We start from the raw sequence: 26,729 nt of genomic DNA, 5'->3' as shown, positions 1-26,729 counted from the left end.
GTGGCCAACGTTTAATTGCTACGCGGGCGGCCGCACTCAAGTGTGAAGATGCTGCTGATGGGCATTAAACTAGAAAGCTTTGGATAAAATTTTAATTTGAAAATTCTCTGCCTCCAATATTATAAGGATTTCTCATTTCGATTTCTGTTCTTGTAAGTATGTGCCAACTTCAGAATGGGGTAGATGTTTTCTAAAACCAGAATACAACTTTAGGTGGAAAGTAACTTTCAGTACACTTGAACTTACTATAGCAGTGCAGTGGGTAAGGGTTATTTTTACAGTTAATGGAAACATTATGTGTGCTTTAAAATGCTCTAGTGAGCAGTGGCATTCAGTGTCACAGTTTTCACTTGATTCCTCGTCATCAAGCATATGATTCTATGATTTACCTCGTATTTTTGCATTCTTTGGACAAATCGAAGATGGTACATGTAATGATCCCATTTGCTCAATAGTATTATTCCTTATTATCCACCGATCATGACCAGCAGCCGATTGTAGTGGTAATGTAGATGGAGCACCCCGAGGAGCACTGGCAAAGCATAAGAAAATAAATTGGAATAGAATCATTACAGTATTCCGCATTGCACATCCCTGGAGACCTTCTAACCCTACACACGTGGGTTGCACATGGGCTGTTCGGTACCGTTGGAGCAAACGTGCCTCAAATGTCCATATAATTGCTATCACAATAAAATGTACATTGGGATCGTGGTACCTGTGACATTGTATCAAGAAAGCCTCATGGTCGTACGTTTTGGATTGAAGGAAAGTTCTTTTCGTAAATTCATATTTGTTTAAAATGTAGGAAGCAAACGTAATTTACTTAAAATCTTGGAATGTTTATGATACTACAGGACATTCGCATGCTCACATGAGAGGTCGTCTACTCTTGCATACTGCATATGTAATATATATATGTGTGTGTGTGTATATATATATATATATATATATATATATATATATATATATATATATATGTATATATATATATATATGTATATATATATATAAATTAAATAGAAATGTTCTGTACAGGATGCGACCCTGAGAAATGCTGGTGATTGTTTTGTCTTGCAGCTAGTGACGGCTTTCGCAGTGTCTGCACTTGCATCCAACCTTGAACGATTGAGCAAACCCTTCAACCCACTGCTTGGTGAGACGTACGAGCTAGTCAGGTAGGTGGCCGACTTCATATTCCATAGCCTGTAGCAGTACTTCAAACTTTGCTGCAGCTCTTGAAGCCTTTTCAATTGTAGTTTAGGGAGAATAATATTGGCTTGCGTATGCCTTAAAGGAACACATTGCATAATTTTGGTCAACTGTAATATACTGAATTTTCACTTTTTGGGCTGTCTTTAATGCTAGCGAAGTGTGAGCAAAGGTATACTCTTCAGTCATCTTGAGCTACTTGGAATATTTTTTCGTTGTATGACCTATATACATTAGCACATTGTTCATACCAACGATGCAAAACAGTAAATATTTGCAGGGCTGCAGTTACATTTCAAAAGGTTGGAGAGGGTGTTTGGAAACATATGAGATTGCTTCCATGGTATATCTTTTACTGGCTGTGTTTTTTTCCTAGTTGTCCTGAAAATGGGAGTCCTACAAAATATGACTGTTCTATTGCCCCCCCCCCCCAAAAAGAAAATACCATGCCTGATTATAGCTCTTGATGATTGTTGATGGAGCTACTGAGATTACTGAATTTTAGATGGCTTGCTGCATTTGCTTTGCCTCCTCATCTACATAATATGTGAATGAATGAATATTTAATCTCACAAGATGGCCCAAGGCCTTATAGGGGTGAAGGAAAACGAGGAAAGAGTACACTAATATACTAACATTGACCTCTAGGCCAGCTTCTGCTATGCGTGTCCACATTGTAGGATGTGCCAGCTCCGTGCACATCATCTGTTTTTATCTTTCCTAGTTGTTGATATGATGCACGACTCATGTAAGGTGCAATAAAGGATTGTGTTATTTCTTTTCCTTTCTCTTTCTTTTTTTCTTTTTTTTAAGTTCATGCAAGCTGGGCGGACTTGCATTGAACATGTGTTAACACAGAAGTTGTCCAGAGAACTCTATCTCCCTGGAGTAAGCAAAAAATGAAGGAGGCTGTTGCACGGCTTGTCACATTGTGGCACTACAGTTGCACCACTTGCGTCTGACTGTTTTACTACTATTTCTCTCTGTGCAGAGAAGATGTGGGCTTCCGAATGGTGTGCGAACAAGTGAGTCATCACCCGCCCGTGAGTGCATTCCATGCTGAGTCATCCCACTTCAAGGTTCATGGCTCCGTATACCCAAAACTGAAGTTTTGGGGTAAATCGATCGAGATCAAACCTGAAGGCCATCTGACTGTGGAGCTCCTCTCGTGAGTAACCTGATTCTGAGGATAGCGTTGTAACACACAATGATAAGCCCTTCCTAGTTTGAGATCTTGCAAAGCTTGTAGTACTTGAACAACGTTCTGCTTACTGTAGCCAGTGCTCAGATACGAGGGCAAATCAGAAAGTCTTTGCACATATCTTTTTTATCCAAATTACGGCTGTAAATGCGAAATCAACATATCCATTCTCAGCAGTGGGCCTTTCTTGGACCAGCCTGGCCTTATCTGCCGGTAGCTTCATGGCGTAGCGCTGCTGTCAGTTGTTGAAGATGGCAGTTGTGCTTCACACGTCTTCGGCGTATAAGCAACGAAACGCGATTCATTTTCTATGGAGCAAGGGACGAACTCCCATCAATTCACAGTGAAATGCAGCCCACATATGGGGAAAGTGTCTTGAGAAATGTGAGGTGGTGATGATGTGAGTTCACAAAAGGCCAAAGACTTGCATGACAACCGCAAATGCATGACAGTCAGCCAGACAAATTCTACCGCAAGGGCATCGGAAATTTAGTGCTGCGATGGGAAAAAATGTCTGAACCGGTGTAGGGACTACGTGGAAAAATAGTGTATGAGGTACGTAGAATGGTACGTATATTCGTAATTACCTGTATACACCTCATTCTGGCTAATAAAAATTGGGGGAAAAAACTTTGTGATTCGCCCTCCTATATCTAAACATTGAAACGATAGCTTCCTTTTGCCCTTTATTATTAAAGTTTGCTGAATATGCATTGTACACTGTCACTGCAACTCTGTTTGTGGTTTGGATTGTGCAGCTTGTTGGACAAGAGTTTGAGAGCAGTTGACCAACAGGTTTATCGATGGTGTTCGTATAAAGCACTTCCGCATACAGTTCTATAATACTAACAAAAATTTTTCAACAGTCACTCAACACCAGCACTTTACCTTATCAGTGGAAGGTGGGGAAGGTGGTTCCACTCCATAAATCTGGTAACAAAAACATAGCAACAAACTATCGCCCCATCTCACTTACCAGCACGTGCTGCAAACTTCTAGAACACATTGTATTCACAAACCTCGTAGAATTTCTTGAGGATAACACATTTTTTTCACCTGCTCAGCATGGCTTTAGGAAATCATACTCATGCGAGACTCAACTCGTATCTTTCACTCATCAGTTGCATCGAATTCTTGATCGTTCATCACGCGCCGACTGCATATTTCTAGACTTCTCAAAAGCATTTGATAAAGTCTGTCACAAACTTCTAGTCCACAAACTGACCCGTTTGAATATTGATGCTAATCTCTTAAAATGGATCGAATGTTTTCTGGTTCATCGCTCACAATACGTTACTGCTAATGGCTGCGATTCACCGGTGTGCTCTGTTGCTTCCGGAGTGCCCCAAGGATCGGTTCTCGGTCCTTTGTTGTTCTTAATATATATTAACGACCTTCCTTCACAAGTAACTTCTAACATTCATCTCTTCGCGGATGATTGTGTTATCTTTAGAGAAATAACTACGCATTGTGATACTAACCGTCTTCAATCGGACCTTGATATAATATCTAACTGGTGCAGTTTATGGCTAATGGAATTAAATGTTAACAAGTGTAAAGCTATGCAAGTATCTAGAACACCTAACGTATCTGAAGTGTACTATTTAAATTGTCTTCCTTTAGAACAGGTGACTTCGTACAAGTACTTAGGAATACATATTACATACGACCTTACCTGGGCAACTCACATTACTAATATAGTGAACAATGCTAACCGCGCTCTTGGTTACTTAAGGCGTAACTTTTTTAAGGCTCCTCACTCCTTGAAATTATTGCTTTATAAAACACTAATACGCCCGAAATTAGAATACGCTGCATCTGTCTGGGACCCTAGTAACCTAAACTTAATTAACTCATTAGAATTAGTTCAGAATAACGCTGCTCGTTTCATTCTTTCGAATTATAATAGAACTGCCAGCGTAACAGCCATGAAAACTGGCCTTTCCCTTCCATCTCTTGCAGCTCGACGTAAAGTCTCCCGTTTATCATTATTTCACAAAATTTTTCACCACACAAAACTACGTGATGTATTCATCCATACTCCACACTATGTATCTCGTCGCATCGATCATTCTTACAAGGTTCACGTCCCTTCTTGCAGCACAAATACATTTTCCCAGTCATTCGTACCTCGGACATCACTAGAGTGGAACCACCTTCCCGCAAGCATTGTGTCCATCAATGATAATCCTTTGTTTCGTGATGCCTTAACCAACGTTACTTGCTAAAATGCTGTTTAATGTGCTTGTATATCTTGCCCTTTTTTGTAACACCTTTTGTAATTGCTCATTGTAGTCCTACTGAATTACTTGTCAAATTGTATTTTTATGTTGTATATTTTTCTTTTGCAAATTTACTGTTTGGATTCACTTGTAACCCACTCCCCTCTGTAAAGCCTTCACAGGCCTTGAGGGTATAATAAATGAAATGAAATGAAATGAAATAATGCTGGTAACTAAGGTTGTTTGTTCATTCCATTCTCTGGTGATGGCATTACTCTCGCTAGGCAATATATGGAAATCGATTGGTCTGTGTGGTAACATTGTCTGCTCTAAACAACTAGTACCTGTGCTTGGTCATAATGTGTCTGTGAATAGGCTCACTAAGGCAGTCCATTCTCCATTGATTTCAGGCATGGCGAGTCATACACATGGACCAACGTAAACTGCTGTATCCATAACATCATTGTGGGAAAGCTGTGGTTTGAACAGGTATGCGTAAACACCCAGCATTTGCGTTTCTGCTGTAACAACATATGCTCCGCTTGCTTTTTACAGTATGGCCTTATGGAGATTGTCTGCCAAAAGTCTGGACTGACGTCGTCACTCACATTCAAGCAAGCAGGCTGGTTCTACAAAGATTTGCACCGGATAGAAGGATTTATTTTTGACAAGCAGTAAGTTCACGCCGATGGTGGAGTGTTGCAAGGATTTACATTGAATGAAGGGGTTTTTCTATGATGAATAGGGAGTAGTATGGCGAAGTAGTAATGCAGTCAAACCTCGTTATAAAGAAGACACATCAGTTACAAAAGTATCTTTGTTATATCCGGTATACGTTAAAAGCACACACAGAAATCTGTGATCAAAAAATTGTGATCAGGTTTATGCAAAAAGAAATGCAAGCGGGGTGCCTCCGATGTGCCAGCAAAGGGTCTCCTGCAGAATTTGATAACTGTCGGCACCTTGCAGTCCCTATACGAGAGATGGGAACCACAATACATTACATATATGCGCTCTGCACTGCTGCAAAGGCGCAACCATGCGATCGGTTTTATCATGCAAGAGTAGTATGTTGGCTTGCCAACCGTGGTCCAACTGAACCTAGCTGCCACCGCCACCAGACTACTTACACGCAGAGGGGTCTGCATGTGGATCCATACTGCACTAGCACGCCTGTCAATCTAGCCCTTGTGTCTAATCTCATGTTCACTCACTGATAAGGTCTACGAGTGCGAACATACTGATGGCAAGCTTCTCGCAGTGGCTTGTGTTACCAGCCACTCTGCCAGTTGCACTGCTTAAGCCCCTAGGGCCTAACCCATGCCACTTTATTGGAAGTCGACGACCAAAGTTGTACTTTCATGTCAATTCGATATAACGGCAACTTTATTCACAGCTGCCTAAGTTTGTGGCATTGTGCAAGCCGTCCATGCCCGAAACATCATGCGCCGTTCGAAATTTTGGTTACCGCATTTACTCGACAATGAACGCACTTGCTTAATGAATACACCTTTCACTTTTCTAATCAAAAAGTGTTTTTTCTCTTTTCTTTACATAATGATCGCACCCTGAATCAAAGTAGGAGATGCACAGTGCTGATATGGTACCTGATGAGCTGGAACGGCAGCAAGATCCGAGGCACATTGCTCTGCCATAGCACCAAATCGGGCACCTAGCATATGACATAAGTGGGAGGCACGGTCTGATGCGGTGTTCATTGTGCGGAAACGGCAGCTGGATTCTAGGCATTTTGCCGTGCCGTACCGCCGAATTGAGCGCTTGGCGTGCAACAAAAGTAGGAGACACGCTACGATTTGGCGTCTAATTTGGTCCAAATGCCAGTAGGGCAGCCAAATCCGAAGCACTGTGTTGTGCCGTAGCACCACATTGGATGCCTTTTGCGACAAAAGTAGTAGATACGGTATGATACAGCAGTGTATGACGCACCGGAACAGCAGCTGGGCTCTAGGTGTTTTGCTAATAGTAGTAGACACACGGTACGATTCGGTGACCGATAGACCAAAAAAGCAGCTGGAAGCAAGCTGTTTTGCCATGGTGTAGCACCTGATTGGACGCCTGGCATGCGACACACGGTACGATTCACTGTACAATACAACATCCAATGCACCGGATAGTACACCTGACCGTAGGAGTTTTGCTGTGCCATAGTGTCCAGAATATAAAAGAGACATAACAAAGTATACTTGTGTATTTTAGGCAGAAAAAAAAAAATGTGTGACCATAAGCAGGTGAAATTCTTTACTATTACCTCATAATAGCATGATTCATTTGTTTATTTTTTGTCTAATATGCAGCTTAGGCTAACTTGTTTTACGAGTGCTCCTAAACTGTTTGAGCGCAAAACCACCAGATCTTACATTTTTTTTACTGCTTCCAGGAAATATGTGGTGGAAGCAGTGGTGAGAGCACTGTTTGCATTGGCTTGCCCTAGTTAGCGGAGCTATTGCAGAATCTTCCACAAACAAACGCATCCTGCAAGAACAAAAAAGCCGCTGATAATGTCTTGTTAATGAATGGCTATATTCCTATTGATTTGCCTGAAAGAAAACTCTGTGGATCTATAAACTCCAAATATTGATTACTTTATAGCTCTTAAAAATTGCCTTCAAATGATCAAATCTTACGTCTTCGTCAAGCTGAGTACTACAAGGACATGCTCATCAACATGCTATTCCTAGCGTGTAAAGGAAGTCAGTCTCCAGAAGAGTGTTGCTGCTACAACCTTTCTGAACACGCAGTATTAAAGTGTGCCACCTTCTGCATAACAGCTGTCAGTTTAAGGAATGTTAGCCGTGGCTTCCTGAGAACAAACACATAAGAGCGCAGCAACCTTAATGCCACTCCTCACAGCTGATGTTCTCCCCATAATTGAGTTGGATTTTTGAAATTGATTTGTTAATGGAAAATGAAACACTTCTGAGCATTTTTAAACTTCAGTGAGGCAAGGAGGTTCCAGTCTTATTCATTGGGAAAGGGGCACTTAAAGGTGAAAAAGACACAAATATGAATTCCCTATCTGTGAATATTTCCTTAGCATTTTTCGGGTAAAGTTGAAATCTTTAAGCCCGGCAACATTATAAATTGCATGCCAGACTGGCTTCTCGAAGTTACTTCTCAAAAATTCACTCTGTATGCTTGGGAGGCTGGACAGTGGTCTCATCACCATATTCATCGACAGTGCAATACAGGATGATAGTATTGGAACAAGTACATGTGCACATGATCAAATGTGAAGACATGCTATGTCTGAGCAAATCGGATGACAGTACTATAATTCAAAACAACAACTATGATCGCACTCGTGTAATGATCGCACCCCTGAATTTTATTGTCAAAATGCGTTTTTTTTTTGTTAATTTCCTATGTAATGATCACACCTCGAACTTGCCGCAGCGATATGTCGTGTGCCAAGTCTAGCTGATAATGATCGCACTTACCATCTACACGAACTACTCTTCAAGACAAGCCAAGCGGTCTGCACATACCAAACATTCTTAAGTAGATGCCTCATTTCATTACTTTCATCACTTTCCGCACTTCAATGACAAAAAGAGGTACAGCCAAACTTGCGTTTATTATGGGTAGGCTTTATAATTGTTGTGGTCAACAAAAACAAGAAAGGTGCCTTTCGATTCTTTTCATCTGCGCTCGTGGGCACGCAACAAATCGCGAGCGGCAATGATAGTAGCCACGTTAACACTGATACATTGAAAGTGTACCCTATTCATACACCGACGCTTGTAACCCAGCTAAGATATTCGCCCACACTTAGCGGAAACGTGCCGTATTAGGATAATAGTGAAGACAGATGCCGCAGTTTCCGCAGCACGCCGGCCATGTGTTTCTATGTCACTGGCAGCTAAGCGCGCCCATCTGTTTCTGTCCCCTCAAAGTAGACATGGCTACGTTATTAACGATATTATTCATCACTGATATGGAAGAAACTGTTTCAATGCACGTAATGTACTGACGAGAAAAAAAAAATTGTGTTCGGCGTGTTTGGCTTGCTCCATCAGCCGCCATTTTTGTTTTGGTGTCCCGCACCCGCATCCCGCAACAAACGCAGGACGAAAAAAAAGATGTTTTTCTTTTTGCGGGAAATTTAACCCATGTAATGATTACACCCCTGAATTTGCATCAATTTTTCTGACAAAAAAGTGCGATCGTTATGCGAGTAAATACGGTATGCCGTGCCACTTTGTACAATGGCTCAATGTTTGCCATATAGTGTACGCCTAGATGTTTCTTCTTTGCTGCTACTCCTGATGCAGAGGCAACACATAAATATTTTTATAGATGCAATAAAACTCGATTGTAAGGTTCCCTCGCCAGTAAGTTGAAAGTGGGAAGTCAAAGAAGGCATGGCAGCTATTGTGCTTTAACCGCCATCTACAAGTGCAATCACTTGACTTTTTTCGTCACTTTAGCTTCAACTCTGTGTCTGACAGAATAGCTTGCTTGTTTTGACTTTTGCTGTTGTAGCTTTGCTTAGATAGTGAAGGGATAGAATACAGTTTTTGTTTACTGATCACTGCAATTGTTGGGTTGGTGTAAGCATTCCTGGTATATTTTGGTGTAAGCATTCTTTTACATCCAAATGACCATGCGACATTGCAGCCCGTAGTGAAGTTTAGGAAAAGCTAGGCAGTGTTCCATTTTCCAATAACGCATCAATTTTCAATAACCAAATAGTGTTATGAGGTTTAACCCATTGAGGGTCGACGCCGTAAATATACGGCGCCGCGAACAGGTCCGAAAATGGTCGACGCCGTATATTTACGGCGCCGTCTGTACGTTTAAAACGCGCCCTAATTTCCTAACTTTTTCTTGCCTGGCATGTGGTGCGACTATGTGGGAATACATGAAATTTTTTCCTCGCGTCTCTCTCTTTCAGTTTTCGTTGTATAGTTTTTTCTTGCTCCGGCGCGTCTGCTACCGCTCGCTCATTGGCGCGCTCGCGGGCGTGCGGCGGTTAGTTTCGGTTTTGTTCCGCACGCGGTTTCGGCTTCTTTTGCTCGCAAAACTGATGGCTATCTCGTTCTTGTCACTCAAAGGGTGACCGCCTGTTACCGGCTCGGTTGTTGCTCACAGGGGTCCGCATACGAAGGATGCCGCCGTGCATGCGTTTCCTTTTTTGGCACTTTATTCCGAAGTTGCCTCCCACGTCTGCTCAGGGAAGCAGTACCCAGAAAGGTGCCATGTCTGCGCCAACACCACTCGGCAGCAAAAATATCGCGAGGACACAAGGTACATGTGCGCTGAGTGCAACAAACCGCTCTGCTTGGAGCCATGCTTCAAGACCTACCACACACTGAAGAAGTATTAGTGCAAAAGGAACATATGAGACTTGCAAAAAATTTTCGTGTGCGCATTCTTCTTGTGTATTTTTCTCGTGTGCACATTGTGTATAACAAGCGCCAATGTTTTAGAAATCTTATAACTTTATTTGCTATTTTTTATTGTTTTTAATGAATAAACAGTCCATATATGCCAACGCTAAACATTTTTTTCTCACTTTACGGTCACCCTAGAAAAATTACAGTAATTTTTTTTCGAAATAGCTCCCTCTGAAGAATTTAAATGTACAATAAAAAAAATCGACCCTGAGTGGTCGCATGTGGCGAAAAAAATCGACCCTCAAAGGGTTAATATCTCAAGGCAACACACAATTTATGAGATGTGCAACAGTGGGAATGCTCCGGATTAATTTCAAGCACCTGAAGTTCTTTAAATGTGCACCTAAATCTGAGCACACGAGCATTTTTTGCATTCTGCTTCCATCAGAATGCTGCTCCGGCAGCTGGGAATCTAACCTGTGATCTTTTGCTTGGCAGCAGAAAGCCATAGCCACTTTGCCAGGTATTGCATAAATTTCGTCCATAGGACTTCAGTTCTGTTTGGGTCTGTTGAATAAACGAGGTTCTGCTTTTTTTTTTTTTCAGTAAATCTCGTCTGCGCTTCCTGTACGGCAAGTGGACAGACTACCTCAAGGCAGCACCTGTGGCAGAATACGAGGAGTATATGCAGACCCACAACTTCCGTGCGCCAGACCAGCCACCACTGGGCAGCTCCACATCGGCAAGTGCGGGAGCAAGTCCCGCCCATACACCCAAGCGCATGTATGCCAAGCTGAACAGTTTGACGCGCTCCCTGACGGGAGGCTCACAGGGCGACATGCCAGGACCCAAGGTGCGTGTTGCCTTTTCAACAATGCATAAAGTGATTTCTTCTGGCTTGGCACTGCTAGGCCCGTGACAAAGATATGGTAGCAGTGCTTTGCCAACAGTGCAGTTTGCAGGCTATCCATGCTAGTGGAGTGTACATATGGCATACATGCATGCGTGGCAAGCTCAGTGTGCGACTAAGTGAAATGAAGTAGCAGTGGCCACATTTATCAGTCACCACAGCGAAGATCTGAAGAGTGCACTCGGGCAGTAGATGTCCATGTTTAATGCAAAATCCACATCGGGCTTCTTCCTGTTCTAGAGCCACATGCTCGATCAGTCGGTTGTTGGGGATAGTAGTTTTAACACAGTCGGCTTCCATTAGTTGAACCTTGACGGGACAGGCAAAATTGATCGAATCATCTGGTGTTTTGAATTAAACAAAGGCAGAAAAAATTCTGAGACACATTCCTTTTTCTTTCTTACTTTTTCCGTTTCAGTTTATTGTCCATTCACGATACAATTCAGTAGATAAAATAAGTATACAGACAAGGGTCCCCAAGTCTAAACACTGCACCGGAACCCTAGGATTGCTGATTCATTTGGCAGTGTTTGCTCGATCCCAACAAGCCCCCGAATCAAATGCACACCCATTTTGTATGTGTCCAAAGCAGAAAGAAAGCATGGAAATTACATAGTTTCTCTATTATTAAGGCTTTGGTTGCGATAATATTGAAGCCTTAGAGATTCTCAAGCACTAAGCTATCAGTTTAGCTTGACTTCATATTTGCCTTTAGTGTCCCTTTAAAAAATTCTGTATAATCTAAAAAAAGAAAACGTGAAAGCTACCTACTCTTTCGAGCTACTGTGGACTAGAAAATCACATTTACTGTTCCGGTTGTTTCCCACTGCAGAGCCCTGAACCCTGTGACCTGGATGATGGGGAGATTCCCAAGAGTGACTCGACATACTCACTTGACATCCCGAACTCCCGTCTTCTTTGGCGAGTCACTCCACGACCAGAGTATGCAGCCCAGGTAGGCATTCTAATAGAATGGGCAGCTAGGCAAGTCGTTTGCAATTAATTTTGCTGCCAACTTGGCAACAAGTCCACTTGTTGGCAGAGATACGCTTGTTGAGCGATGGGAGAGATACGCTCAAGGCTGGTGTGCATCTCTCATGGAAAGAAGCACGCGGCGCCAGTTGGGGTGGCAGGCGATCGTGCATCATTTTTTTTTTTTTCAAAGATTTCACATTCCATTACCTTTCGGCACGGACACCCAGCAGCCAGACTTCATCGTTATAACTGATAATGTGGCATGGGGACTTGCAGTAAGCGGGTTATTTCCCCATAGAAAACATACAAAAGTTGATTGTGCAGCAGCTTTTCATTGTTATAACCGATGTATAGTTAAAACCGGTATTGTTATAAGTGGGTTCGAGTGTACAACAGATCCTTGTTCCTACATTCTTTGAATAAAGCTCGAGAAGAAACATACTAGCTGGGAAAAACGTACGATCTGAAGTCATTAAAAAATTTGGCAGACTACTGTAGTTGACATCTTCGTAATGCAAAGTGTTGCCTGAATCGTTGCAGCAGGAGCGCTGACACGCACATAGCTCTGGGGCCCAAGCAGCCCCAGACACGCATTGTCGTTTTGCAGGTTTTCTAAGCTTACATTTGCGTTCCTCAAATTTGGCCAGGATAACAGCTTCTTCAGGCATGGCCTGAGACGTGCATTGTTGTTTTCATATTGTGTTGCGTTTTTAAACTGCAAAAGGAAAGCAAAACGAAATCGAGCTGGTAAACAATGTCGGAATACGATGCCGACAGAGCGAAACATGGTGGTCACCTTGCGCTTGCTGCAACAGGGAACGGCAGTGCGTTTTGGTTATAACCTATTTAAAATGTGCAGTGCACTTCCAATGGCACCGCACCACACACGGTCAAACAGATAGTTAAAGGTGCTTATTGCATAGCTGTGAATATGACATGCGACGACCCGCGAGAAGATTTGCTGGTAACGGAAGATGAAATAAAGTGCGTGCCAGCATTTTTACATGATGCATGTGCCTTGTTCCCTTTCTTGTTGACATGGGATCTAGCAGCCACAAAACGTGTCATACGGTTGCAGTTTGGCAATACAGTCTACGCTCGTTGCAACAGAACGGCGTACAAGAGACTTTTGGATATAACGGACCATATTTCAACCTTAGTTTTCTCTACCTATTTTATTAATGAAATGAAGTTTGCTCTTAATGAACTGTGCTACAACGGACTATCGGCTACAGTTAATGAAATTGGCGACAATTTTTGTCAAAATCAGGCAATGTAAAACAAACTTCTGCCATGTCGACACGGGCTCTTGAGAGGGGTAGCCGATAATCGCGGCTCAGTATCGCATGCATGAGGAAGGAAGGTGGGGTGGAATCGCACGAGGCACAAGGGGAAGATGAGGGAGAGAAATCGTATGAAACGGGATTGCATCAACGAGGTTCTGTTGTATATGCAAACTACATAGTGTTGTGCAGTTTTACTGGCTAGTCGGGAACAACTTGAAAGTTTGTTTTCGCAGATCTTGCAGTCTGTTAACGTTCGATACCAACTGTACATTCTGCACAGCAGTTGAGTTGTAGCTGCTGATAATAGCACAATAGTTGATTTCAGCTTTCCTAACAGGCTCTTCCCATTCATTGTTTGATGTGCAGTATTACAACTTCACTCTGTTCGCCATTGCGCTGAATGAGATGGAAGAAGGTATGGAGAAAGAGCTGCCCCCAACTGACTGCCGACTGCGGCCAGACATGCGACGGTTGGAGGCAGGAGATTTGGGTATGCTTGTTTTCAATGCAGTGAAACCTTTCTGTAGCAACTAATTAGAATTTTGCTGTATAATGCTTGCTTTATGCACATTCAACCACTTGTGCATAGAGTACTTGACCGTGCTTTTGCGGCAGTTTATCATGGCCACATTTACAAGTTAGATGGTGCAGCACGTAGTGCAAGCCACACACTCTGCTGTTCACTTTTCATACTAGCGTGACAGTATAAACTCAACCAAGGTGTTGTTTGTAACATTAAGTGCAAGAGTTGGTGTCAATGTGCAGTGGCTGGTAGCAGCAGTAGAGTGCCTGCTGACATAGCAGTACTGCAGGTTTACCATGAACTGAGTGTATATTACATACACTACCTGATTCTTTCCTTTTCAGATGGTGCTGCAGCGGAGAAAAATCGTTTGGAAGAGAAACAAAGGGAAGCACGCAAACATCGTAAGAAGCACAAGGACATCTGGGAACCAAGGTGACTACTTGCTCCTGCTTGAATCTTTTTCTCTTTCTGCTTATCTCGCATAAAGCTGGACTTCAAGCTCTCTAAGGCTACGTGGTACCATTTACAGTAAAACTTTGTTAATATGTACCCGCTTAAGTAGTAATTCTGCTTTAAATATAGTCGCGATGAATCTCTCGCCCTATCGCCATTGGACCTAATGTATTGGCTGACCACTTAAGCTGTAGTCGCTTAACGTATGCCAAACAGTTACTGCATAGTACACTTAAACCTTGATATAACGAAGTAGGTAAAAGTGGCAGTTTGGTTCATTATATCAAAATATTGTTGTATTGAAATTCGCCCTTTTATCCAAATAAGTACAGTTGCCAATCAATTTTTCTTGCACGGAAAGGGGCCGCAGAACTTTCCAAATCATTGGGCAATCGAAAAAAGCAAGTTGGAATAAGAAAAGAATTCACTTTAATTTGGGAGTCGGTGACAAATGATATGGTTTCATGCACGTCGACATTATCTTCACGTGGGCGAATTCAGCCAGGCTTTCACATGCACTTCGCCCCCGCAGCTGATAGCGTTGCCTGCACTGGGACACCGCTGTCGTGAAGAGTGCCGGCAGTGGGGAGCGTATCCTTTGTCTGTCTGCCTCTCGCTCCAACAAGTCACCGAAACTCGAGATTATGCTACCTCCAATAAACGCACAGGAAGACAGCTTATATGATGCCACGCAGTCTCGACATATCCACTCTTTGCATACGTGGCGGATTACCTCTAAAGCAGGGTGTACAGTGGCGTACAGCCATGCACAGCCACGGCCGAGATGCGTGCCAGAAATCACGAAGCATGCCAACTAACCCCGCAACTCCGCTCCATTCGTGCACTTAATCGCGTTACAGCGAGCAAGCTCCCCTTCCCCCGTTTTCCCTTTGCTCGCGCATGAAGGCAACACTGCTGAAGCCACCATCTTTCTCGTGTCACCCTCATACACTTTCACTCGTGCCTAAAACAGAAAGTGTGCGTGGCACGATAGGATCTTAACACACTTGGACTTTACACGGAACATGATGCGGCTCCACTTTGGCAGTCGCTTTTGTCGCACCACGTGCGATTTGAGAGGTGTATTTGCAAGCAGCCGTTTGGTAATTAGATCATTTGACCGTCAGTGTCCGTGGAAGTTTGCATTTATTGTTTCTGCATTCCTCCGCAGCAAAAGCAAAATTTAATTATATTGAAATCGCCTACAAACACACTTTGTTATATTGAGGTTCTATATACCTGGTGTTCTATGGACAAGAGAATATGAAAAGTTAAATGCCACCGTCTCCACAACTACACTCAACAGAGCTACAGATCACATTCATGGACTCGATAACCATCACTAAAATGGGCTCATTATTGTCCCCGCCATCACTTAAGGCTCACTGGCAGAGACTTCGACTTCCATGCATACAATGTCTGCATGTCTCCTTCTGTGTTAGCTAGCTGACCCAGTCCGTAACTCCGGTTGCCTTCATCCTACCCTAGCAGTTTTGCGCAATTGGCCAAGATTTTTTATGTGGTCAGTTAACGTATGCACACAATGCAGTGGAAAAAACTTGACAACATGTGACATGCGATGTAGCGAGTATATAGATGGAGAAAAAATGGAAAAGAGCCACATTTATAGATTATGATGGTTATGCCCTTACTTGCTTCTCTGTAGCAGGTGGAAACTCGTAAAATTCATGTTGTCAAAGCAAGCGCATTGCTCCGAGTTATCAGTCAAGCATATAAATGGAGAGAATGGTAGAGCACGATTACATGAAAAGTTGGAAACACAGTTACACATGTGCCTTCATAATCACTCATCTAAGGCTCTTGTGCTAGTAGAAGTAAACCAAAGGAGCCACACATCTGAATCAGAATATCATTTTCTGATACCTAGATTCTGAGATATTTTAAATTTAGCAACCTTTCTTATAAATATTTATTGCCCTGTCAGTACTGAGGAAAAAATTGTCTGAAAACCTTGCAACAACTCTTGCATTTTTCTATTCATGCGTATTCTTTGTACACCTTTAATAATGAAATACAGTAGACTTCTGTTAATTCATTATTTTTAAAGCCGGCTTTGCCGCAATACAGCTATGTTTTGTGGCAAAACATGCGATCACTGCAAACGCGGTTGTTTTGCTCTGTTGTTGTGGTAGCATCGAGTAAATACCACTATCAGGCATTGTGAGCTGCAGTTATTCCTTGAAAATATTCCTAGGCCATGTTGAAAATAGGCATTTTTGACAAGAGACCTATGTGTGTATAACGCATTCATTGTCCACTAAGCTTTGCTCAGACACAGGCTGCCAGTAAACGGGTCACCATTGGGATGAACATAGGGGTCAAATGCATGAACGCTGACTGTTAAAGTTTGAATTATCCTGGGAAGGCCATTTTTAGTATCAAAATAAAATTTTGGGCATTGGCACCAGCCAGGACCTTCGATATAGATCAAATTTACCAAAATATTTAAATAACCGGAGTCGAACTAACAGAAGTTTACTGTACATTTAGGAAAGTGCTTAATAATCCAAATCTTTATTAAGGGAGGGTGTGATTGCCTTTATATTGAATGTGACTAGTGTGTTGTTAACAGTGACTTGAGTCTAAATAAAACTGCAGCTTCGGAGGCAACACTAACATTAATTTAGAAGTTGTTTGAGCTTTTCAGTGCTTAGAAGTCAGATTCTGCCATAGGAGAGGCAGATTGTGGCCTACAAACATACCAGATTGAAAGCCAGAATTAAATATGTAGTGTCATTTTTTTTCCAGAATTGGAACTTTTGTTTAAACTTGCAGTCTGAAAGGAAAAAGAAAGGATATAGGAGGCACTACGCATTAACAGAGAAGTGACTGTTTAAAATTAACTTTCATTTATAAATAAGGCTATTTTTCAGAGGGACGTCTTGCCAATCTGTGGCCTTCTGCTGTCGCATGTACACATGCCCAGATGTGTTGTAACATGTTTGCGAGGGATATTTAGACAAAGGCAGCTTATGCTTGGCATGTCAGCACTCTTTGCTGAACATCCAGACACTTGCCTACAATAGTATTAAACATTATTTTGTAGATCCTCCCTAAGAAAATCAAGATTTATTTTCGTTCTTTATTCAGAGATACCCCGCTTTGCATAAGGGTGTCTAAGCAGGGGCAGTTACAACTTGGGAAAAAACAGATATTCATTAATACAGCGCACTTAGTCACAAGACAATCAATTCCACTCTATTACAGTTTGAGAAAAGGAAAAGGAATTAGCATAAAGGTTCATTCTAGTCTGGTATTCTTGAATTTTAAGGTCATGATCAGTTCTTTTAGATATATAGTGTGGTAGTTTGAGATAAGTGTTTTCGTTAATTTCGGTCTTGTTATAATATATCTGAAATAGCAGTATTAAATGCAGTTTTCTTCGGAGAGAGGAGAGCGCTTCCCATTCTAGCTCGCTTTTCATTTCAGTGCAGCTCTCGCCTTGCTTGTACCGCCTCAGCACTAACCTTGCCACTCTATTTTGTATTCTGTCGATTTGGTCAAAGTTTTCTGGGGAGGATCCCGAACACAACACACATACTCTAAAGTCAGACGAACGAATGAAATATAAACAGTGTTTTTTAGGGTTTAGGGCAAGGATTTCAGATTTCGTCGAATGAAATTTAGCGCTCTGGCAGTTTTTGCGACTAGTAGCTTATTCACATGCGCATTCCAGGAACAATCACTCTAAAACGTTACATCCAGATATTTATACATAAATTGCTGGTTAATAATATATCACTTTAAAAAATAACGGGTTTCTCTTCTTTCTTGTCTTTTTTTCGTGAAGGACACATGAACACATTTTTTTCCTATTTAGTTGCATTTTCCACTTGTCGCACCATGAAATAATAGAATCCAGGTCAGGGTGTCTACCAGCCGGGAAAACCGGGAATTCTCAGGGAAATTGTGCTTCTATGACGGGAAATTGGGAATTAAAGTTACGCTAATACCTGCTTGAGTAACAGAGAGGAATCGTAACGAATCGTCTTTGACACCATGTCGTTGGCTGGAGGAGTTGCCAGTGTACAGTCGAATTTTTTGGATGCCCAATAATTCAGAGTGTTTCGTAGGACCACCCGTACCCCGTAGAGTCAATCGGGGGTCTGTTCGATTCGCCTGCACCATTGTGAACCAGTTCACGGCGGTTCACAAGAAGTTCAGAAACTGTGCAGCAGCTCGATTCCGGAGGTGCAGGCCCAGCGAAACACTCGAAACGAATGCAAAGGTGCAAACGCAGTGTAGATGTTATGCTATGTCAGACTAATGTGCATGGAGTGCGTAAGTTTGAGAGGTCCTGAACTGCAGGTATGATCGGTTTCTGGGGCGTAAATACACACTACAGTTGTGCAGACACATCACACGTGTGTAAGCGGGCTTTTTACGGTGCTCGCACCCGTGTGCTGCATCACTGATTCGCACCTGTATGCTTGCACCAAGTCGGCACCGACAGTGGAGCGGGTGCAGCAAAATCATGAACCAGCTCTGCACCTTTCCTGCATCTTTTGAAACGAACGTCGTGGTTCTGCGGGCGCCATTGCTGCACCGCTGAAACTAATGGCAGGGTGGAGCACCTCGTGAACTGGTTCAAGTGGCGCAGGCGACTTGAACGTAGCCAGAGTGTCTACCATCAGGGAAAACCGGGAATTCTCAGGGATATTGAGTAGTCTGGAAAAACTCAGGGAAAATTAGCTGTAATTTTACTGAAAGGGAACTCAAAGTCACGGTAATGCTGTCCCGAGTAACAGAGAGGAATTGTAACGAAATCTCTTTGACGCCGCGTCCTCAGCTGGAGGAGTTGCCAGAGTACAGTCAACGAGCGACTCTCCGGATGCCAGATAATTCGGACGGCTTTGCGGCACCGCTATGTACCCCATAGGGTCACTTTATAAGAAGGTCTGAACTTCCGGATGCAATAACCCTTTGCTGTCCAATTTTCCGCACTTTTCGCCGTGACCGCAGGTCCAAAACGGCATTAATAAAAGCCACAACTGCCGCCATTTTGATAGCATCGCCGCCTCAAACCAGCACACTCACACGCAGATCCGCTGGCAGCCGTAGCCACCAACGTGGCAGTGCTAGGCCTAGCTGCTTCGAGGTTCGGTATTAAGCTTTTTCCCATTCTGTACCGTGTTTTTCATTGAAAGAATTCGCCTCTGTCAGCAATGGCACCGACACCACCTTTGTGGTCATCGCGATTGGCTTCGAAGTTCGGAAAGCACGGCGCGTTGCGTAATGCCGGTTCCCGAAAGTCAGCTTCACCTCGTTACAGCAATGTTACGCTGTGAAGCATAACAAGTGTGGGAAGAGGCAACTGTCCTGGGACACAGTATGTATTCCGTAATTATGCACACGCGCACCCACCATCTTCTGTCACAGTACGAGCACCGATATGCCTAATAAGTGTACTGGCTGGCCTTCAGAGCTTTTTCGAGCATGCCTGTGGTGATTTGAGCCCTTAAGAGCTGTAAAAGACATGCATTCATTTTTTCGGACGTTTTCGTGGCCCCTATGGAGTCTGAAAAATCGGACGCTCACTGCACAACTGTCCAAGAAGATTCTTCAAATAGTCCGTGTGGCGAACGCGCAACCGAAGGAGAACAAGAAGACAAAAGACCTACACATTGAGAAATGAACCAGAAAGGAAGCATGCCACTGCTTTTTTGAAGGAGCTTGCACTCTAAACGCAAAGCGTTGGCTGGCACTAAGATGCAGGTGTCCCTCATCTAAGCAAAAAAACTCTTTAAAACAGTGAAACGCAACACTGAGGCGTTGTGCGTGGGCCGAGAGTATGTCAGGACAGTTGAGGTTGACTTACCAGCTGTTGAGAGAGAATCTCACTTGCAACAAAGTTTGGGCCTCGTACCAATGAGCTTGATAACAGTTAATAGAAATAGCAAAATAGCTCATATTGGAAAATATTTGCTTTGGTATGCATCTCCTTTTTATTCGTATTTGAGAATGTTCAACTCAATTTGCAATGAGCTTTACCATTTTTTTTCTAATATATTTTATTCGCTGTGTATTTACTAATCCCTCCTTTCCATTTTCTTTTTGAATGAAATAAACGCTACTCCTTGCTATTCAAACTGGATTAAGTTGTTTTTACAGCAAAGCTGTTAAGGGTTACTTTCCCCACTATCTTTCCCCACGTATAGAAAAAAAATCCCGAAGGTAGTGCAATGCCGAGCTGACCCACGGCGGAAATGACACAGCTGTCAAGCACTCTTCATACTTAGGCCGATCCCGAAGATAGTGAAATGCCAGGTCGACCCGCGGCGGAGGTGATGCAGGCATTAAGCACTCCCCATACGTGGGCTGATCCCGAAGATAGTAGAATACTGGGCCGACCCGCGGCGATGGTGCATTTCGCCATTAAGGGGCCCATATACACAGCTTTGCTGGTCGTCCTTCTTCACAGAGTGCATTGTTTTTTGTTCTTTCTTAGCATGCTTACAAGAGAGTGACAGCATTGGGCAACATGGCGTCAGCCCATGTTCACATAAAACAAAGTTCTGTTTCACTCGGGGAATTTTGCAAACGCACTCAGGGAAAACCTGGAAAACTAACAGAATTTGAAAATGTCAACTTGGTAGACACCCTGAATCCTGTTCATTTCTTATTTTTCTATACATGATCCAGGCATCTGCAAAGAAACGTAAACGGGGAGTTATCCCAGCAGGAGTCATTAATATAAACTAAAAATAATAGCGGCCCTGAAACGGGCCCTGAGGACCATTCTATACGATCTCAACTCAAGGAAAAGTAGTTCCGTTCCGTATAACACGTTGTCGATGCTGCGACAAGTAATTGGTGGTCCAATTGCACACTTCCTGATCAAAATTTGCCCTGTGAATTTGTGAAGCAGAAGTGGATGGCAAGCCATGTTGAACACCTTTCTAAAATCTAAAAAAACGCAGTCTGTTTGCCCATTTTCATCCACCTCAGACACTTAAGTCTTGATAGAACTCTTATCAATTGTGTTGTGCAGGACAGTCCCTTGCGAAAGCCATGTTGATCGTCAATTAATAATCTGTGTTGTAATAAATGTTTCATTATATCTTTTGTATAAAATGCTCTAATATTTTACAGGAGATGGATGTTAAAGAAATAGGCCTATAGTTGTTTGTCCTTTTTTTGAACCACCCTTATGAACGGGAACTACATGTGCCATTTTCCAGTCCTCAGGCAGCACTCCAGTAGAAAGACATTTAGTACACATTAGATATAGGTAAAGTGCGATTAGCCAGGCACAACGCTTCAACAGGCAGGGAGAAATACAATCTGGACCGGGGGCCTTGGTTTCATCTATAGTTTTTAACAATGATTCTATACCACTCACACTCAACAGGTGGCATTAATGGCTCAGCCCTCACGCGTAATATCTTAAAGCTTGTTCTGGGTAAAAATATGGGATGAAAAAAATCATTAAAACAAGGTGCCTTAGCTGTATCGCTGGATAAGACTTGCTTATTAGGAACAATTTCGTTGACTCCAGTTGAGTCAGATCCAAATTATTTCATGTATTTCCTCAAAAGCTTTGGATTCGTTTTCACACTGTTATTGAGTCGCCTGAAGTACTGACCCTTCACACTGTCCTTTAATTTCATATTCATTGCTTACCTCGACCAACCTATTGAATTGATAACTACTTTGTGTTCTTTTGAATGTATTGTAGACTCGTCTTCTTTTCCTTGTTAATCTCAACGTCTTAGGCGTCGCCCACGGCTTCTCGCACTTTTTTAGCCTACCTGAGTCAATACTTGGCACATACTTTTCTGTCATTTCTATCACCGACGTTACTGTTGCAGGCTAATGCAGCTTGAAGCAAAGCTCCCTTACTGTTGTGAGCGTCATACGTGTCAGCTTTATGTCAAATTAGTGTTGTCAGCTTCGGGTGGCAATTTGTGCTCGGTTGAAGGCATATAGGTCACATACTCACTCACGAGTACTTTGGCTGATGCTCACTACACACTTATTTCATAGGCGAGAGATAGAGCATTCATAAGAAAAGTGTGAGTGGACAAGAGTGTTAACGGGAGGTAGTGTCGGTGAGTTGAGTGGATGGGATCATGAACAGGAGTGAGCGCCTATTAACATCGGTACAAACAAATGCGAGTATGAGCGTCAGTGGTGATAGTGCGTATGTGAATGAATGCCAGTGAGTGAAATTGGATACAGGTAGAAGGGTGAGTAGTTGCTCGTAAGTGTGAATGAAAGTGTCTATGAACGTGAACATTGGTGAGTATGAGACAATGCGAATAGGAACCTGAGTGAGTGCTGACAAGTATAGGTGAACATGTGTGAATGAGTGCGTAGCATATGAAAATATTGGCAAGTATCAGCTTCTGCTGACCTATAGTTGAAGGTATCCATGCTTGCAGAGAGATTGAAATAGGTATATCTCAGCTGTGAAGGTTTCCATCCATGCTTTCTGCAGACAACAGCTGTGCCGACAGTTGCGACATTACACACTCCCAATCAACGTGTCAATACATTCGGGGATTTTTGATGCAAAAACGTCAAATGGCTCGTTAAGCAAGAAAACCGGCGTCTGTAGCAGTGAATTGGCTCCTTAATTCCCGTTGGCTGTGACGCCGCGTCATGGGTGCACCTTACTGTAGTTCCCATTGGCGGCTACACCATGGCATGAGCATGCCTCAACGAAGCAAAGCATGCAAAAGGGTACACCTGCTGCTGGAGTAGTGCACCAGGTGAGGGGAGAAGGCATCACCACTACACCAAATCACCCTCGCTTTCACTCTCAGAAGCCTATGTTATCCACACATTCCTTGTCCACACAAGCTCTCACCTGCATTCTAGTTGTGCCTTGGTAAGGCCAAATCAAAATGCGCCTAGCATCTGAACGGGCTACCGTAAAAACCGGAATATAGGTCGAACTTTTTTCCAAAAAACCATCGCGAAAAGTTGACCCTCGACTTATATACCGGACATTGGCGGAAAAACTACGGAAGTCTTGCAACACTGGGCGGATGAAGTAAACAGCCGCCATCGCCATCAGCAGCAGCGCGGCGCCTATATGGCGGCGTGGCGACACTGTGGCACCGGCATTTTGCGTTTCCATTGTCGCAAAGTTATATTAATGAAAGGCTGCACTTTCATTTTGTTTCAAAATGAGTGGGAGTGGAAGCCGACGTCAATTCACCGTTGCCTTCAAGAAAAAGGCGATTGAGTACGCAGAAGCCCACGGCAACCTGGCGGCACAGGGCGAACTTGAAGTATCCGAAAAGAGCATTCGGTAGTGGCGGAAGCAAAAGCAACGTATTACAACTTGCAGCAACCAAAAGAAAACGTCATTTCGTGCCGGATCGCAGCAGACTGCAGAACTGGAAGGCAAGGTTGCGGAGTCCGTCCGCGAGCTGCGTGTAAGATCGCTGCCTGTGGCTGCCGAATGCATCCGTTTGAAAGCGGTAGAGATCGCACGCGCCTGTGGACTGGGCAGCCAGAAGCACTCGTCATCCGACTCTGATCAAAGGCGTTGCTCTGATTCGGAGTAGCGCTTGCGCACTTCGTGCCCTTCTGTGTACTGTACACCCGACGAATTTTTAACAGTATCGCGCGACCATCGACCCGCGTGTTTGTCAGCACCTTATCATCACGGCACGGAGCGGCGAAATAGCGAAAGTAAGGGCATGTGTACCCATGCGCGTATCTCGTTTGTTTCGCTGCTCAGCGCCGTTAATAAGGTGTTGACAAGCACGCGTGTCGATGGTCGCACAATACCGCTAAAAACTTGGCCAGGTGCACATGCGAGCAGCATTTAAATAAATACTGTCACCATTGTGCAACCCCCCGAGTCGCATTTGTTTCAAGGTAAGGGTGTCATGTCTTTCGGTACTTTTGCCATTGAAAATATTTTTTTTTTCATTTTGAGAATTCGTTAGTTGGGGGATCGACCTATGTTTCGGTCCGACCTATAGTCCAGTTTTTACGGTAGATTGCTCGCAAGGAGTTGATTATTTGAAGGACCGCTCAGGTATGTTCAATTAGACGTTAATGTCTTCGCGTTCACAACTCATAAGAAGGGCCCAGCTGTACTCGTATGTTTATGTTTGTTTCCTCCTCAGGTGGTTTCGCCATTTGAAGGGAGCACACTCACATGATGACGAGTGGGAGTTCACTGGCAAGTACTGGGACCGAAACTTCACCTCATGCCCGGACATCTTTTGAAGTTTGCCCCGCCCGAGCCCAGTGCTCTGGGACTCCTTTCAGCCATCAGCCAGCAAAGTCTCCTCCCACACTCGCAAGAGACAAAACGACATTGTCCTTCATCTGGGGAAAAACTACCCACTGTTTAAATGTCCCATCAACATGACATGGGAGGAGGGGGGCAGCACTTTGACAGCAGCTTGAAATCTCGGCCACATGCCATTGTAGCCCTCCACCCCTTTACAATATGGCTTTACGTCGCAAAATGCAGCAGGTTGATGGTGGCAACTGCTCTTGTATAGCCGGGTGCTCATAGTTGTCGTACCTGTCTGTCTGTATTTTTTGAGGCGCAGCAGCAACTCCCACCAATGGCTGCTTTTTCAGAGAAAAAGTTGTGGCGCGGAATTTTCGATTCTACCCAGAGATGACAAAGGTGCGTGTCTGTTATGTAGCTGTAGCACGATGCATACACTTTCTGGTGGCATGCAATATTAGCTTGTCAGGAATGTAGATCTGTGCTGCTGTTGTCCCTGAGAGCCAGGTACGTCATACAACTGTGTGAAGCTGTCTACATTGTGGTGGTTCTCTTGTTGCAAAAGTGCTGAACCGTGACGTGTTGTGCTTGTGTTGGCTAGTGTACAGGTTTTAAAGCAGGGCCATGTTGTTCATAGGCCTCAAGTCTGTTACTGTTAATTTTAGGGTAGGTCTTTAGCATGCATAAGTTCCTGAATGTCCACTTCGTGCTGCTTCTCCTCAAGTAAGCTCCAATACAATATTTTAAGATGTTGGGAGACATTTACTAGCAGCTGCACAGTGTCAGTAGCTAGTCACTTTTAATTTTGCATCTCAGGTGGCCATCGACAGTGGCACCTGTAATGCAAGCAGCAGGAGCAGCCACAAAGCTGAAATACAAAATGTTTGTGCATACTGTTTTATATGTTTTTCAAATTAAAGATGTGAGCCAGTTTATTGGTGTACTGTGGTGTGCTCATATGGGGACCAAGCAGGTTTCTAGCTGCATTGCATTGCAAATCATATGTTGGTATTGCAGTTAATATTGTCATGAACTGCTAGAAAAAGCTTTTCAGAAGTGTTAACTGGAACAGTGCTGTATTTCTTAGCACATTTAAAAAAAACGGATTTGTTGAAAGCAGTCCTAGTTTTATAATTTCTGATAAGCAGACGGGACTACACTTCTGCTCAGCTTCAGTTTCGCCGTCTTAGTGTGTATCTGAAAGTGAACTAAGAAAGCCCCAGTTCTGCCCAACGGACAAAGCATTGGTTGCAATAGCAAATTATTCGACAGCTTTACAAAAAAAGGCTAGTTTCATCAGCTGCATTAACTGCTGTAAACGTTCGCTTACTAGCTAAATTAACAAGCGCATTGTCACGCATGCACAGGTGAACATGAACACAATTCACTTGATGATTGTGCACACTTGCTGTCGGAACTCTGGCATGGTGAAGGGCGGCAGCAGGGGCGAGCAAAGTCTCCTTCCTGCTGCCTCTGGCTTCAACGCAACCTAGGCGCACGAGAGCAGCACAGACGAAGCCATAAGCTGTCTCAGGTCCACTAGCTTTTGAACACACTGCAGAAATTCACCTAGAGTGTCCATATTATTGTTATTGCAATAAAATTAATATTTTTGATTACCTACCTGGAAATTGCAATTTGTTATGCAATTTGTTATGCAATTTGCAATGCGTTGCAATGCCACTCCAGGTAATCCACCTGAACAGGCTGAATGGCACTATAGGTATCTTACATGATGCCAACATGATGTTGGTTTCCCATAACCATCCATCCAACCATCATGAAGGTTAAACGTGTGGACAAGCGTAGGACACTCATCTGGAATTGGTTGCGCATAGGTTCTACTACAGATCTAATTGAGTTTGCCACGGTGTGCCGACATATACATAGCGTGTTCGTTGCATAATATGTCCTTGTCAACGGAAGCTTGTTTCCATGCAACAGCGTAGGTAGAATTTGTTGTGGCATGCGCCCGCGCCTGTGCACGAAAGCCTCGTTGACTAACATACAATTCAAAAGCAACAACGGGAGGCAGCCTTGACTTCAGGAGCTACATCTTTTGTCCATTCTCACGTAAATCCTGCTTAGATCATGGCAAATTACAAAAAAAGAAAAAGCGTGCCATGCTGCGAAATCTTATGTACTGGTGTAGCAATCCAGTGCCGTCATCAAGCATAGCCGAAGTGTCCTCGTAAGTGATGGATCACATGAACAAGTCGGCTTCCAACCCTCTCCTGTAAGGATTGGGGTCGAGCGTGAAATAGATGGTAGCTGGCCCATGCCGTCGTCCAACTCATCCATGCTGAGGACACATTTAAATACACTCTGTCCTCCCTAGGTGAGCGAAAACGGCCATTCAACC

At 43.4% G+C, this 26,729-nt stretch overlaps 1 protein-coding gene across 1 annotated transcript in view; it reads left to right on the top strand.

Moving 5' to 3' along the window:
* The window catches only part of LOC135898794 (oxysterol-binding protein-related protein 1-like), a 103,738-nt gene extending 78,436 nt beyond the window's left edge, over window positions 1–25,302 (top strand). Inside the window, exons 17-25 of the mRNA XM_065427961.1 lie at window positions 1,081–1,178; window positions 2,204–2,380; window positions 5,046–5,124; window positions 5,191–5,309; window positions 10,599–10,845; window positions 11,735–11,857; window positions 13,530–13,653; window positions 14,031–14,121; window positions 24,252–25,302. Of these exons, the coding sequence (XP_065284033.1) occupies window positions 1,081–1,178; window positions 2,204–2,380; window positions 5,046–5,124; window positions 5,191–5,309; window positions 10,599–10,845; window positions 11,735–11,857; window positions 13,530–13,653; window positions 14,031–14,121; window positions 24,252–24,354 (1,161 nt within the window). The 3' untranslated portion in view covers window positions 24,355–25,302. The remainder of the gene's footprint in view (window positions 1–1,080; window positions 1,179–2,203; window positions 2,381–5,045; window positions 5,125–5,190; window positions 5,310–10,598; window positions 10,846–11,734; window positions 11,858–13,529; window positions 13,654–14,030; window positions 14,122–24,251) is intronic.
* The last annotated feature ends 1,427 nt before the right edge of the window (window positions 25,303–26,729 follow it).

Source organism: Dermacentor albipictus, chromosome 3, assembly GCF_038994185.2.
Source record: "Dermacentor albipictus isolate Rhodes 1998 colony chromosome 3, USDA_Dalb.pri_finalv2, whole genome shotgun sequence".
Taxonomy (NCBI): Eukaryota; Metazoa; Arthropoda; class Arachnida; order Ixodida; family Ixodidae; genus Dermacentor; species Dermacentor albipictus.
This window is presented reverse-complemented; position numbering and strand designations above follow the sequence as displayed.